The sequence below is a fragment of the Diorhabda sublineata genome, chromosome 1 (assembly GCF_026230105.1).
Source record: "Diorhabda sublineata isolate icDioSubl1.1 chromosome 1, icDioSubl1.1, whole genome shotgun sequence".
NCBI lineage: Eukaryota > Metazoa > Arthropoda > Insecta > Coleoptera > Chrysomelidae > Diorhabda > Diorhabda sublineata.
Genome location: NC_079474.1, coordinates 26,404,113 through 26,418,087, shown reverse-complemented (window position 1 = coordinate 26,418,087; position 13,975 = coordinate 26,404,113). Strand labels below are relative to the sequence as shown.

Below are 13,975 nucleotides of genomic sequence, written 5' to 3'. Positions count from 1 at the left end.
TTTGCTTTATTGTTGTCCGGGAAATGTTGGGTAGCTCAGTTAATAATTCTGGTAATATTTCTACTGGCTCTTTGAATCACTTAGTATCCAGCTACATCGACTTGAGCTCTTTTTGCGATTGTAAAATATAGGAACTTTGTTTGAAATAAATGATAAATCATGAATTTTGATGAGGGAAAGAAAAAAATATTCACCTCCTAATTCTCTTACATCTTCATATCTGTCCTGTTTTATATAGGTTAGATGGTGGATAATGTGATCATTGCATGAATGTGTTCAAGACTTCATTTTGTATATTATATTAATTAATTGTACTCGTACTACTTCGGTAATGATTGATAATTCCTTATCTTATTTTCATGTTGACCAAAGAACTGATATTTAACGTAGACCTAAAAGTAGGACTTTAAACACTTCTGTGACAAACTGCGCGATATCTGATCATTTTCAGTCAAATTAGAGTCGTGCAGAATCTCGCCTGAAGTTATCCTAAACAATTATATACATTACAGGAAATTTGGCAGGATATTAACAAGAAGGCATAGTAAGTAACAGCAACAGTAAAGACATTTTAAAGAGAGTTTTTGCATATGAAATGTCGGATTTATTTAGCTAAAAACTATGGTGGGATGTTCCATAGTTGACGATCACTTTTGCTTGTTTCGCAACAGACAGTATGAACTGACTCGTGAATTCTCTTCAACTATTAATTCTACGGATACAATACAAGTGCTGATTCTATTTTAATTTGTATGTTCCATACCTTTGTATGTTATAACAAGACTTGGAGCTAAAACCCTTCTCAATTTGCTACTTAACATTAAGTTTCATGTGAAAAAGTTTGACAAACCTCAGAAATGTTGGAATGTGTCTTTGGTAGCTTTCAAGTGTTCTGAGCTATTTAGAAGTGGAAATGTGGGAGGAACGAACTTAAAGATATACGAAATTGTAGGAAATAAGATATCAAAATAAGTAATCGTGGTACTTGATTGTTTACGAAACTATTAGAAGACATCTAAAAAAAGACTATGGAATTTCTTCATAGTGATTACTCATTAGATCACATGTTACTATTTCGTAAATTGATGATAGTTTAACGCTTTCCCCTTTGTCCAAATCCACCTCATAAACCAGATTTAGTATCAAGCGATTTCTGACTTATTTCAAAAAAGAAATGTGCTAGAAGGCAAACGCATCGGAAATATTTTCAGGATTGAGATGACTGGAATTTGTCGACACATAGATTCAAAGTTTAGATTATTATTGCTAATTGAGGAGAGCACTTGGAAGGAGATTGATTCAAGTTTTATTATTATCTTGTTTATCACATTATCACATCTCGTAAGTTAACGTAAAATGAATTATTTCAGTTTCAAACAAATATTTAATAGTTCACTCAAAGAATTTTTCTGTGAATAATTTGTTTGTTATAACTTATATTTTAACTTCATTGTATTTATTGAACCAGATTAACATGATAAGCTTTTTAACTTATTCGAATTTCAAAATTCACTCACATTTTATGCACACGTTGAACAACAAATTTCATTAAAATTTATTTCCACAAAACAAATCTCTTTCAAAGTATCGCCGGACTAAACGTAAATCCATTTACATAATATTGAAATTTGAATATAAAAATTAAGCGAAATTTGATTTATTCACATTCAGCAAAAATATATAGTTAAAAAATATAAAATGAATAAAATTAAGTATTTTACTAAATAACCGAATATTTTATGTACTGCGCAAATCTTATTTGAATTACGAGGTGAGTGAAATCAAACATAGTTTGGAATCAGCTCTATACATTTATCTTGAAACTCATTGTATATATATGGGATGATTTAATTATATTATCATTATCATAACTCAATGCTAATACCTAGTAATAGTTACAAGTTACCAAGAGAACAATCAATAAATGATTATTAAATTGTGTTATGAATAAAACATGGTGATGGTTGATGGACTTCAATAATATTTTGTTGAAATAAAAAGTTTGTGGCCGTTTTTTATTATATTTGTCCGGAATTTTGTTTAGACAAACAAAGAAATGATTAAGAATAATTATCTGCGACATCTAATAAACAAAATGCGCACAGTCTTTAGTCTCGTCTAACATATACTTTGACAAAAACGTTAATTTCTGAGTGGCAAGGCCACTAGAAATATAAATCGAATATGAGTAGATAAAGTAATGATGGATTAAGAATAATAAGAAAATATTTCTTTGCTAGAAATAGTTAGTATCAGAAAAAAAAAACAGGAAAAAGAAAGAGGAGAAAAAAAAATACATCGGATTGATTACCTCCAACCTAGTAACTGACGAAGTGAAAACATTTTTGACAAAACTATCGAGAAAAGTTTCTAGACTGTAGCAAATAGACTAGAGAACATTAATAATGAAACTTGTGCCAAGGAAAAACAGTTCAACTAATCTCATAGGACAATTTGTCTGTAGCTAATAGTATCTAAAGTCTTTAACTTTCACAGAAGGGAATGTGTTAAAAAAAATTTTGGTTTGGGTTTGGATTTTGTATGTAAGTATAAAAGTACTTTACAATGAAAAAATGTTATGATATTTCTGGATGTGATTCTTACGTGAAAAGAGGTCCTGGATTAAAACAAATGGAATGAGTTTTGAAAACGAATTCCAATTTATACAAGTTCAGTTATAGTTGCACGTTCGAAACTCTCTAATTTTTTATATATTGTACAGCAAAGGTCGTTCCTGAATTATTTTTTGAATGATTAGGCACAAAAAATTGATGACATAGAGAACCGCTTTGCCATTCAGAAAAAACTTAATTTGGTCAAGACTGAGAAAATTCTACATTTTTAATTTCCAAACGCGGGTTTTCCTTCTAACCTTATATTGAAATCAAAAACGTTGTGGTTTGAAATGTTTTACAATGACATTTTTTGTTTAAATGAGAGATTTTTGTACAAGTTTACAATTCATTCATGAGCATTGCGTGGTGTGTAAATTTGTTCTTAGAATCCAAAGAGCAGCAAATGTTTCTCACTATTACCACTTCTGTTACCACTTTTTGTTAACTAATCAAAAACAATCCTTAATGGAAGAATATCGATTTAGAGTGGGAACATAAACACACACATATTTTTCATTGAGATATCTATTTCTATAATTTCCCGATTATAGAATAGAATGGTTCTCATACTAATATTGTGTTCGTGAACATTTTCCAAAAACATTGAAATATTTCGAAAATGGAAATCAATTTTCCAATGTGGAGTTGAAATAAATGTAATCGAAACTACAATGAAAATGGATTTTTATGGTTTGTTAAGAATTGAGAATGACGATTTAATTATTTAATTATTTAATCCAATAAATTCCAACTTTTATTTCTAGATATAATTACTTTCTAATTGTTTTTGAATTGATTAATAAAGACATAAAATTTTAAATTACAATATCAGTATTATCTTTCCGCACATCATTTAATAATAACAAAATGTACTTACAAAATTGGACAAGTCGAACGGATTCGACCTGACCACCTCAAGAACTTGCACCATATGGAAAACCGTTTTTAAAATTCCACAAAAAAACGCAATAACAAAACTGTTCGCGTGCCGAACTGGTCACAGTCTGCCACAACCAACCGCTTTCCGTTATCAGCAGCAACAAGAGCGCGGCACGCTTTGATTATGAAAGAGTCAGTACGAGTTTCGGAGAGTTGGGAGAGTATCGCAGTGTGCTGTACGAGGTATAACTAGCACGCGTAACTATGGGTAACAAGAGGTTCAGACGTACATACGCAACTTTCGGTTGGATTCGTGTCGCGCTCGAAACGTATCGACGAAACGCAACCAATCGAGTGCGTTCTTCTCACGCACTCTTTATGGCCGTTATGAACGCGTCGCGTGTAGCAAGATCGATCGCGAGATGGAGAATTTGCGAGTATGATAGAGAATCGGAGACCAGACTCTCCCTACACTTCATTTTCAAAGGGTATCGTCGTCATAGGAGTCGAAGTCTGTTAGCAGTCCATCAGATATATATATACATGACTTACTTTTTGCTCGAGAATCGATTTTGAGAAATGTATGGAAATTCAAATCGTTTAGGTTGTCCGCAGATTTCTAACAGGTGTTTAGAAAGAAAATATAATTATAGAAAATGTTCATAGAACAATATTTAAATTTATATATTCATAGCAACTATTTCTGTTAATAAACTTATATTGAGAATATGATTAAAACAGTTAAGTTTAGTTAGTTTTTTGTTAAATACATATGAAATTCTAATGGGATCGCGACATAATATGTTTTTATAAATAATTTTATTTGGTGACTCATAGGAATAATGATACGTAGGTAAACACGTTAGGTAAATTATCTTTTGTTGTTTCTATGAATGGCATGACTCCCAAATTATCTTTCACAGTGATTTCGCAACCAGTTTAACATAATCCATATAATATTTAAAAAACAAAGGAACACATTTACGAATTCCGAAAATTACATGATTTATTCATAATATTCAAAATATTCAAAATATTCAAAATATTAAAATATTAAAATACACACCTACGTTCGCAGATGTCTATTTATGGTGTTATTTTTATCAAATAATTGTTATTGAAATGTTGAATAATAACAATTCGTCTGTAAAAGTGAATATACGAGGTTTGGCAATGGACTAATGATACGGATGCTATAAAATTATCCAGTGACAACATGATTCCTGCACAGTAATTTTCTTCGGTATTGAGATTCCGACTCCATAGATTTATCCACAATCCACAACAATCTATGACTGGTTCCTAGGACAACTTCAACAAGTCGCAAGAGAAAAAATCCTGTAAATAGAGTCGCTGTAGTGACACTATTATCTTCTGTGAAACTTCGTAAAATTCAATATGCATTGGATGGGTGCATTGTTCTAAAGAGGCAATCAATTTTTCTTGAAGCGCATTCTGTTTATCCTTTTGCGAAGTCTATCAAGTACTAAGTGATACACTACTTGATTTACGATCTGTCCGGGTGATTTGAACTTTTTGTGTACCACCTCACCTCTGGGAAATAGGTAGATACCACCTTTTTCATCTCGAAATTTTAACGTAAAATATGCCTGACTATTTAGCTAATGATAATGGTAAGGAAGCTTTGCGGAAGTGCTTCAAAAACCATCTCTAAACAATTTTAATAATTCACTGTAATTTCCAACCAATGAATTGTCAAATTTCGTACAAAAATTTGATCTTGAGTACCACTATCGCATGTATAAAACAAATATATCAGAAAAAACTAAAGATTGCTCGCAGGTAAAGAATAGATATGATTCAAGATTATATACAGGGTGATTCATTAAGAATGTCCAATCTCTGCACTGTGGATTCTAGACCTCAAAATTAGATGATTCTGCTCAACATACCTTATGCAAATATTGCTAGTTTATTAAACTTAGAGGTTCTAGAAGTGCTAGTTAAAAGCAAATAACTCAATAACCGATTGAGTTACACGAATCAAAGACGAGTAACTTTTTTTGTAGAATTTAACGCTTTTAATATTTTTTCAATATTTCAATTGTAAGTTTAGCCCAAAAGAAGTTCTTCTTCTTCTACTTCTTGGAGATCTGTCGATCTGTTAATTCTGAAGCTGCCTCTACATCTTTTCCTGAGAGGTGGATTGTCAACTATCTTTCCACCTTTTAGGTGGTCTCCCGGGAGGCCTTGAGCCGGGCGGGTTGTTTTCTAGGACTATTCTCGGAAGTCTGTACGGGTTGGACCAGATTATATCTCGTAGGTATCCTGATAGTGCGGATGCTTTGTTAATCTGGCTTCTTAGGTTTTTAACTGGGTCGTGGGTACCCAGTAACAAAAGAAGTTTACTTTGATTTAATTAACACAAACAAGTGTAACTAGCGCCCTCTACTAGCAATTATTATTCCTCATGCCAAAGAACGTAAAATTGCCAATTTTCAAAGAGAAATTGTGAAAACATAAAAAATTGTTGAGAAAATCAAAATTTAAATTTAAACTTTTAACATCCTGTATCTCGGAAACTAGCAATATTTACATAAGGCTTGTTGAGCAGAATCATCATATTTTGAGGTCTAATTATAATTATCAGTCCTGAGTATGTACCTGACATATAGAACTAGAAAGCAGGTGTTTTCATTGGCATGAAAAGTGATATTATTATAGGAGTTTTCTATATTGTCTCATAAAATAGAGCTCAATAATATTTTCTCTAAAGACTACAACTCTATATACAAAGCTGCAAAAAAACTTACCGGACAACCATTCTTATAAAGAGGGACAATTCTATTGTATTTCGGTCCTTATATAAAATTCAAACATATGCAAAGCCACGTTATTATTATTTGAATGAGAGAGTTCTTATTTTAATAACATAAGAGGCTTTATGTAATTTGTTGATTTTTTGTGTGCCAAAAACATTTCTATTAATTATCTTTGCAAACCAAAGTTAAAATTATGCGGTTTGAAATCCAAATTAAGGGACAGTATAATTTCTGTGGTGCCGCAATCTCATGATTGGCCGCAATCTCATGATTGGTATGGCAAAATTTTTGTTTCGTTTATTTTCGAAATTTCGATACTTGAAGTCATAACCAAACCAAAAATTTTCTTTGTAGAAAAGATGGCGTTCAAAATTACTTGAAAATTTTTGACACTAATCACGAAGTTGAACAAACAAAAATTATTTTATTTAGACTTCACATAATTTACCCTAATATTTCAATAATATATTAGAAAGAAAACAGATTGTCGAAGCGGAGTGGATAATTTTATACAACTTTCATTACATATTATTTGCGACGATTGTAGAAATAGTGACAACACTTTTCAAAAGGAATTGTTTATTGCCCGAAAATTATAGCTTTTTCGGCTCCAATATTGGACTAGACCGAAAAGTGAAGTACGTTGTATGTACCTAGTAGTTAAGTATTACGGAAATCTCGGTATCCATTAGAAGAATGCAGTTCATCATTACCATAGCAACGACATACTGACTTACTAATTGGACATCATAATAATTGAGTTTTTCTTTTAAAAACTTAAGTTAGTATCTGGTTGCGATTACTACAATAAATAATGGAAAGTAGCAGAAAAAGCGGAGAAATTACGGCAACTGCGGCTACAACACAATCACTACCTAGAAAATCAAATTTAAGTGTTGATAGCTTATCTACGAAATTAATGGATCCAAATAAATGCAGAACTATTACTAAGGATGTAATTGCAACTTATTTGGCATGAAAATCATGAAACGTTAACCTTCTACTCTGTGGAGTAAGAAATGATATAAGCATAGCCAATTTCCAAAGTTTCACGCATTTCTTAAACGAAATAACGTTGGATATGAAGCAAAGAAATCAGATATCTTCACATGATGGCTTCTGATTCGTGTTTCGCAGAGAATATATGAATTCTTCATATGCGGATATAGTGACTGAATTTTTTGAGAAACAAATGCGTGTGCCGGTAAGAAAGCAGATAAGAGGGAGGTTCAGCTTGTTTCGATGGTATGATACGATTTACGAGATCAGTCGGAAGATTTTTGAGCCGTACCAATACTAACTTATTATGCCTGGTAGACTGACTCGAGATTTTTCCTGACTCTATTCAATCTTCCATCTTTTTTCCGGTTTTCCCGATTTTTAAGGCTCCTGGACACCCTGTAAATATGAAATACCAGAAAAGAAAGAAAGTTATAGATGCAGGAATAAAGCACAGAAATATTTTTGATTATAATTTTGGAATTTGATTAGAATAGAATTAGATATATCACTCATGAATTCTGACCTACAAAAAAATTGTGTCCTAGCATAAGTTCTTTATAGGTCAATCACCCCTAACACCCCAACGTGTGATCAATTGCTCAGTCGAACGGACAACACACGCCGCCCTTTTTTCAAGGGATTCCCTGCTCTAATTTCGCCCTAGTTATTGATGTTTTTCGAATACCTTATTCTGAAGGGATGGCTGACAACTCCCTTCACTTATTTGTTTCCACGGGTTGCCGTTTCCTACCCTTCTCAAATTTATTTGGAAGGGTCGTATATACAATTTTTCTGTTTTATACATGATAAATTTTCTAATTACACAAACTATGGCTGCAGGTCCATTTAAGTAAAGTATAATGTTATCATATATTTTTCAATATTTCGTGTTTTGTTTGACTAAATCATTGGGTTAATTGGGAAGCTAGGGAATTTCATGAGAATTCGAAAATGTAATAAGAACTCAAGGAAAAGGGAGCATCAAGAAATATAGGATGAAAAAAGAGGGATAATTCTGGTCTGCTATGTTAAAGCATATTGTACGGTACTAGTGAGATACATTGGTTTCTCTAGTTTGCATCGTAATGCTTCTCATCAGGTGGGGTCCGATCCAAAGAATTCGAAAAATTTCATTATTATACCAGAAATACTACTGTAGTCAAATATATCATGCTGCTATCTCACATTTTCAAAATATTTTGGATTATGAGAATGCCTAAATGGAAATGAAACGACTTTAAGATTTGGTGCATTATATTTTGAATTTTCCGATTAGCGAGCATCAAGTGCTGAATAAGTTCTGCAAATTATTACGAGTTAACACTATGTTATGGTTTCCCCACTTTTACTGGTGTAGCTAAAGACCACGAAATTTATTTCATTGTAAAAGTTTTCATGTCATCTGATGTGTAGTAAAAAAAGCTTACATATTGTTCTAATTAATTGTTTTAACCCCATTATGACACACTATTTTGCATAAATACTTCAATTGTGAAAATAATTCTAGCTAAAATTTTGATAAACAGATACTGTATTTTTCTGATTTGATGGGACTTGAATAATTTTCCTTCACAAAATTCAAATTACAAATTTAAAGTTGATAGAAAATATAAGTAGAAAAGCGCTTACTTATACATGTCAAGAGCTCACAACTCACTTCAAAACTCATCTGATGGGGTAGATAGACATCCATAGCTGAGAAAACATTTGAATCTTGAGCAGGAATCAAGAAAAAACAAGGAAAGTGAGGAATGAAAAGAGAGATCACCCATAGGAGAGTCTGTCCATCCGTAAATTGACAATATTTCGCTTTTCTAGAAGCTGCGAAAGATGGATACCCAACGGAAAAATGGGAAGAGCAGAAAAAAGGCAGTACCCTGAAGTTAACAGCTGGTCATTTGATGAAGAACAAGCAGTAAATAAGATAAGACCTTCAGATGAATTGAAAGAATGAATGCATCTGTAAATAAGCATTTTGGAAGAGATAGGTTTAAACTATGTATGCGCTCGTATGCGCGTATTGTATATTTCCTAAAGAAGGCTTCATGATACGTTTCGATAAATATATTACCCATAGCAGCAGTGTATTATTTCAATTCATGATTTCTTGACATAGTGGAAATTATAAGATTCTCTTTTTTCTGCTTTAAGATTAATGTCAAATATATTTGTTGTGATAAGATACAAATATTTTGTCTTTTCATTATTCTCTCTTCTCAGTTTTGTTCCATATGTTCAAACACTTCTTCACATTAAAATTGTCATATTACGTGTCGTATCTGTTTCAAACACCAATGAACCACTAAAATTGCCATTCGTTACTGTCGAATCCAATGAACCAAACTTTCAAATAAATTAAATCAAAGCACTAAAATGCATCACATTAAAAAAAGTGCATGAATGCTTATAGGGATAAAAGCCCCTTCATAAAAGTAGAATGAGGGGTAAACGCGCCACGCCGACGACCAACAAATGAAAGGGAATCTTAATACTTCGACCCTTGTGTGACTTTATTGACATCCATATGACAACTATCAGCAGATAATCAGATACCAAAACAACTTGTTTTGTGTAAGTCTGTAAGTCAGTGACTCCATGAAGTGCGTATTGAATACTTTTAACATTCTTTGATATAAAAAATAGGATGTCTTTCAATCGATTTTATATACCATTCCAAATAGCGATGTGGAAAATACAGAAAATATTATATTTTCCCTAGATCTTTTTTTATTCAAAAAGACATAGCAGGACGATGAGAAATGTGTGAAATTTATTATTGAAACTATCGATCGTTTAATTAACGAAGGGATTTGTTGATTAGTAGATGTGAATTGACTGATGATTCTGAAAAGCTTATTATTTCATATTTAGTATTGTATTCCATGATTTAATCGGGAACATCGTTATGGATGATACTTTTGATGTTATGATATTGTAAAAGAAATACAAACATAGATAAACTTTTGTTCATCTTTAATTGCTTCATTTCGATGTTAATGAATTAGAAAATTTTCATGTTATTTTATTACAATATATTACTATATGATTACTACCCTAATGGAATAGAAACTTTTTATTTTTAATGTGAAATCAATTTCCGTACACATTTTGAAATAATGAAGGCATGATAAATATATGACGGATTGGTACACTCAATCATTGAAGCCTAATAATTGAAAAATTACCTCAGCCCCCTCCGATTCACATTGTTTGACTCAATTGAAAATATATTTCAATACATTGAATCTACTCTACAATAATGCTATTTGAAAAGCTTTCGACAATAATTGATGAAGTTGATGTCGGGTGATTACTATAGCAGTCATTGAGGAGATATGCTGAAATAAACATTTTTACTACTTATATGTTGAAAGTAAAATGTAGAACATCCTTTATAGTTAGATCCATGTTATATTTTGCTTACTCTCAAAAAGTCACATACTTCAATCAAAATTGTTTAGTATCTCCTGGCCATCTCCACTAAAACTTTCAAGGCAAACATGCATCTAGTGAGCATTTTGTATTATAATTATACGCATATGTACTTATAGTCACTTACAGTTGAAAATGCTATTTGAAATTTCATCATAGCAAATTTGAATCCCAAGTTCACAAACCCAAAGCCACATATTTCAAGCCGCAATCAATCGGATATCCTCTAGCCTGAAGCTAGAACAAATACCCTGCCATCGTCAATTACATAAAAAGAATTTCAGAGGATAAACGTGGTTAATGGAAATAGTACAGCTGCTATTGATGGAATCAAGCTCCGACTTAACCTTCAGTACAATTATTTAACACTTTAAAGAAAGAAAGAAACTATTTCAAGCGATAGCATATTGATTTTGAGCGATATATTACTTCCATTTTACAAAATATCACCCTCCTTGGATAAATTTACATGTTTCATAAGTTGTCTATGTTTTTATTTAAAATTGGAAATAATTGGTGAAGAATAAACTATGTGTCAGCTAAATATGCATCTTTTAGAACTTATAAAATTTTAGTAGCTCACGAAGAACACTGGGAAACTGTATTAAGGTCCTTTTAATGCAGTGGAATGTGATTTTGTCTCTGTATAGGCAGTATTTCTTCCACCTATAAACAAATGTGAATAATGAGAAACCCTGCTACGCAATAGGGTTAGGTTAGGGTCCTTGTATATCGTTCTTAATCACACACTGTTTTTCAATTTGTTTTAAACGGCATATTAGTTCATAAAAATGAATACATAAATTTAAATACCTAAATGACATGACAAAACGCATTTGTTGACACATGAATGAGTGTGAAGTTGTGTGACGTAGAAAGTAACTAAACAGACTTAAGTGAGGTTAGAAATAAGTACAGTTTAAGCAAAGTTGTTGGGATTCTTTAAAGAAACATTCGTACGGCTGTGAGTATGCAATTGTGTAGAATACAAGATGACATATCGTTGGTGCATTGTACCAGAATGTACAAACTCTTGTATAAAAACACCAAATAAAGTTTTCTTGCTGGTTTATCGAGAGGAAAAGCGATAAAGACAATTGTTTTAAGCTATAAGAAGTGATTATGCGAGCGTCAAACCTAACAGCCCAGTATATGTTTGTGAAGACCATTTTAGTGTTCTATCGATTGGTATATAAAAAATGTTAACTTATTGTTATTTTTTACTAAAACTTGAAACAGATTTGGAAAATTATATGATGTGAAAACTAATACAATGCATAAAAATCCTGAAAAAAACGGCATAAAACGACAAAAAATCGACATTATCGATGAACTTCTTAGTGCCTCAACTTCAGCTGGCTGTTCAAAAGATGTGGAAAGATCAATGGATACCAGCATTACAGAAGTTGGAAAAAAGGATTCCCCATCAAATATTTTAGTTTTTTTCATCATCGCCCGTTTTAGAAGTAATAAGAAATCCATCCTCAAAACTTACAAATGATAAGGCAGTTATGGCAAAACCACGTTTTCGGAGTAAATATGTACAAACACCTACCAAAATGATTTGTAAAAGTTAACACCGTATAAGTTTAAAACTGTGGAGTCAGCTCCATCGAAAGCTTTAATCAAAACATAACCTTAAAAGCTATCATAAAAATGATAGCTACATTTTAATAAAGTTCAAGTAAACCAATGTTATAATGACGTTACTATAAGGATGTTCAATTAGTAGAACCTACGTATCTGCTTTTTCTTCATATATTTCAGCCGAAGTGAATAATTGATTGAGGACGTAGCATCTACCTTAGGTAGATTGTCCGATCTTTCTTCGATAAATCATATTTCGGCCATTCAATTAGAATAGTCTTTGAAATCTTTATAAAAACACAAATCGCACTAAACAACCAATGATCTCCACTCACAACAACAGAATGGAGTTTGAAAGGTGAGAGACGGTGACCACGTTTCAGTATTTACTTACTTTCTACGTCACAACCGCAGTAACCAATAGAAACATGTCACTTGTTATTATTCAAATTATCATAAATTTATATTTTATAATTAATATAATACAATTCGACTCAAATTATAAATAAGAAGTGATATAAATAAATTTTTAAATATGTTAAATACCGAAATTACCGACAACTGCAAGGACCTTGTTGTTGTAAATAGGAAAAGAGAAAATATATGTTTTTAAGATAAAATAGTTTTTCAGTGGTTAAATTTGAACAATCCAATCTAATAGCTCGTTCAGTCATTCCAGTTGAAGAATTCTGATTAAACCGATAACTCAGGTGAGCTAAATTTTAACAAAGTTATACTTGAACTATGATATATTGTAACGAATTTAGTTGACACTAAGAAAAATGAAAATTATCTTATTAACTAGTAGGCATATATTTAGGTGAAGTAAGTCCCGTCTCACAAAACTCAATAGCCAAGCGTAGAACTATGAAAAGAAGAAAAATGTGTCGCTTTGGTTGAATAACCTTAATCCCTTAAAAATATTTGATACCTCATCAACAAAGCAAGAAGTACTGGGACAAATATAGCTCAACAGATCTGAAAGATATAAAAATCCTAAATTGGAGTATTCAGGTTTTAAATTGACAGATTACTAAGCCTACAATTTTTGTACTTTTTTGGTTTCTCATCATAATTATTCCGAAAATTTGTTGTAAAATACATGTGCGTAGATCAATTTTTAATGACAGTTCGATACCACTTTTTAAAAAAGGTAAAATTCATTACACAATTAAATGAAGGTATAAAATTACAGAAAAAATATTTAATTTTGAAGTAAGACATGAAACTAATGTGATATATAACGTGATTATAAAAATTGCAGATCAAGCAGTCGCTATGACAAGTAATCAAAGATCGTCTGTTGTTTAGATACGCTTAGGAGAAGATCACATTTCTCTTCGTTTCTGAAGTTTAAGGTCTAGATGTAATAAACCAACTATTTGGAACAATTACTACCATCAGATTGTAGGAAAACTTTCTATGTGGTATGTAAGAAGAGATTTTCTGTACATTAACAAGGCAACATCATTCTCTTCATTTGACCCCACGGACATTATCTGACAACCCATTAGTTTATCTATGGAACATGAATATTTCATATCGTTCTAATATAATGAAAAATACCAATACTTTTATATTTTTGTAGTTCAATTTCTTAATGTTCAATTTTGATCTCAGTACCATTAACCACATTTTCAACTCATATTTACGATATGACAAATTTCAGAATATTTA

General features: G+C 31.6%; 1 protein-coding gene across 6 annotated transcripts in view; it reads right to left on the bottom strand.

Annotated features, from left to right (window-relative positions):
* Positions 1-13,975, bottom strand: part of LOC130448965 (CUGBP Elav-like family member 4) — a 1,535,225-nt gene that overhangs the window by 272,100 nt on the left and 1,249,150 nt on the right. The window contains exon 1 of one of the 6 annotated variants that reach the window (XM_056786679.1): positions 3,493-3,760. The exons of 4 other annotated variants lie outside the window; for them this stretch is intronic. In XM_056786679.1, the coding sequence (XP_056642657.1) occupies positions 3,493-3,546 (54 nt within the window). In that variant the 5' untranslated portion in view covers positions 3,547-3,760. Of the gene's footprint in view, positions 1-3,492; positions 3,761-13,975 lie in introns of those variants that run through there. One more of the 6 variants, XM_056786865.1, reaches the window with a different exon arrangement.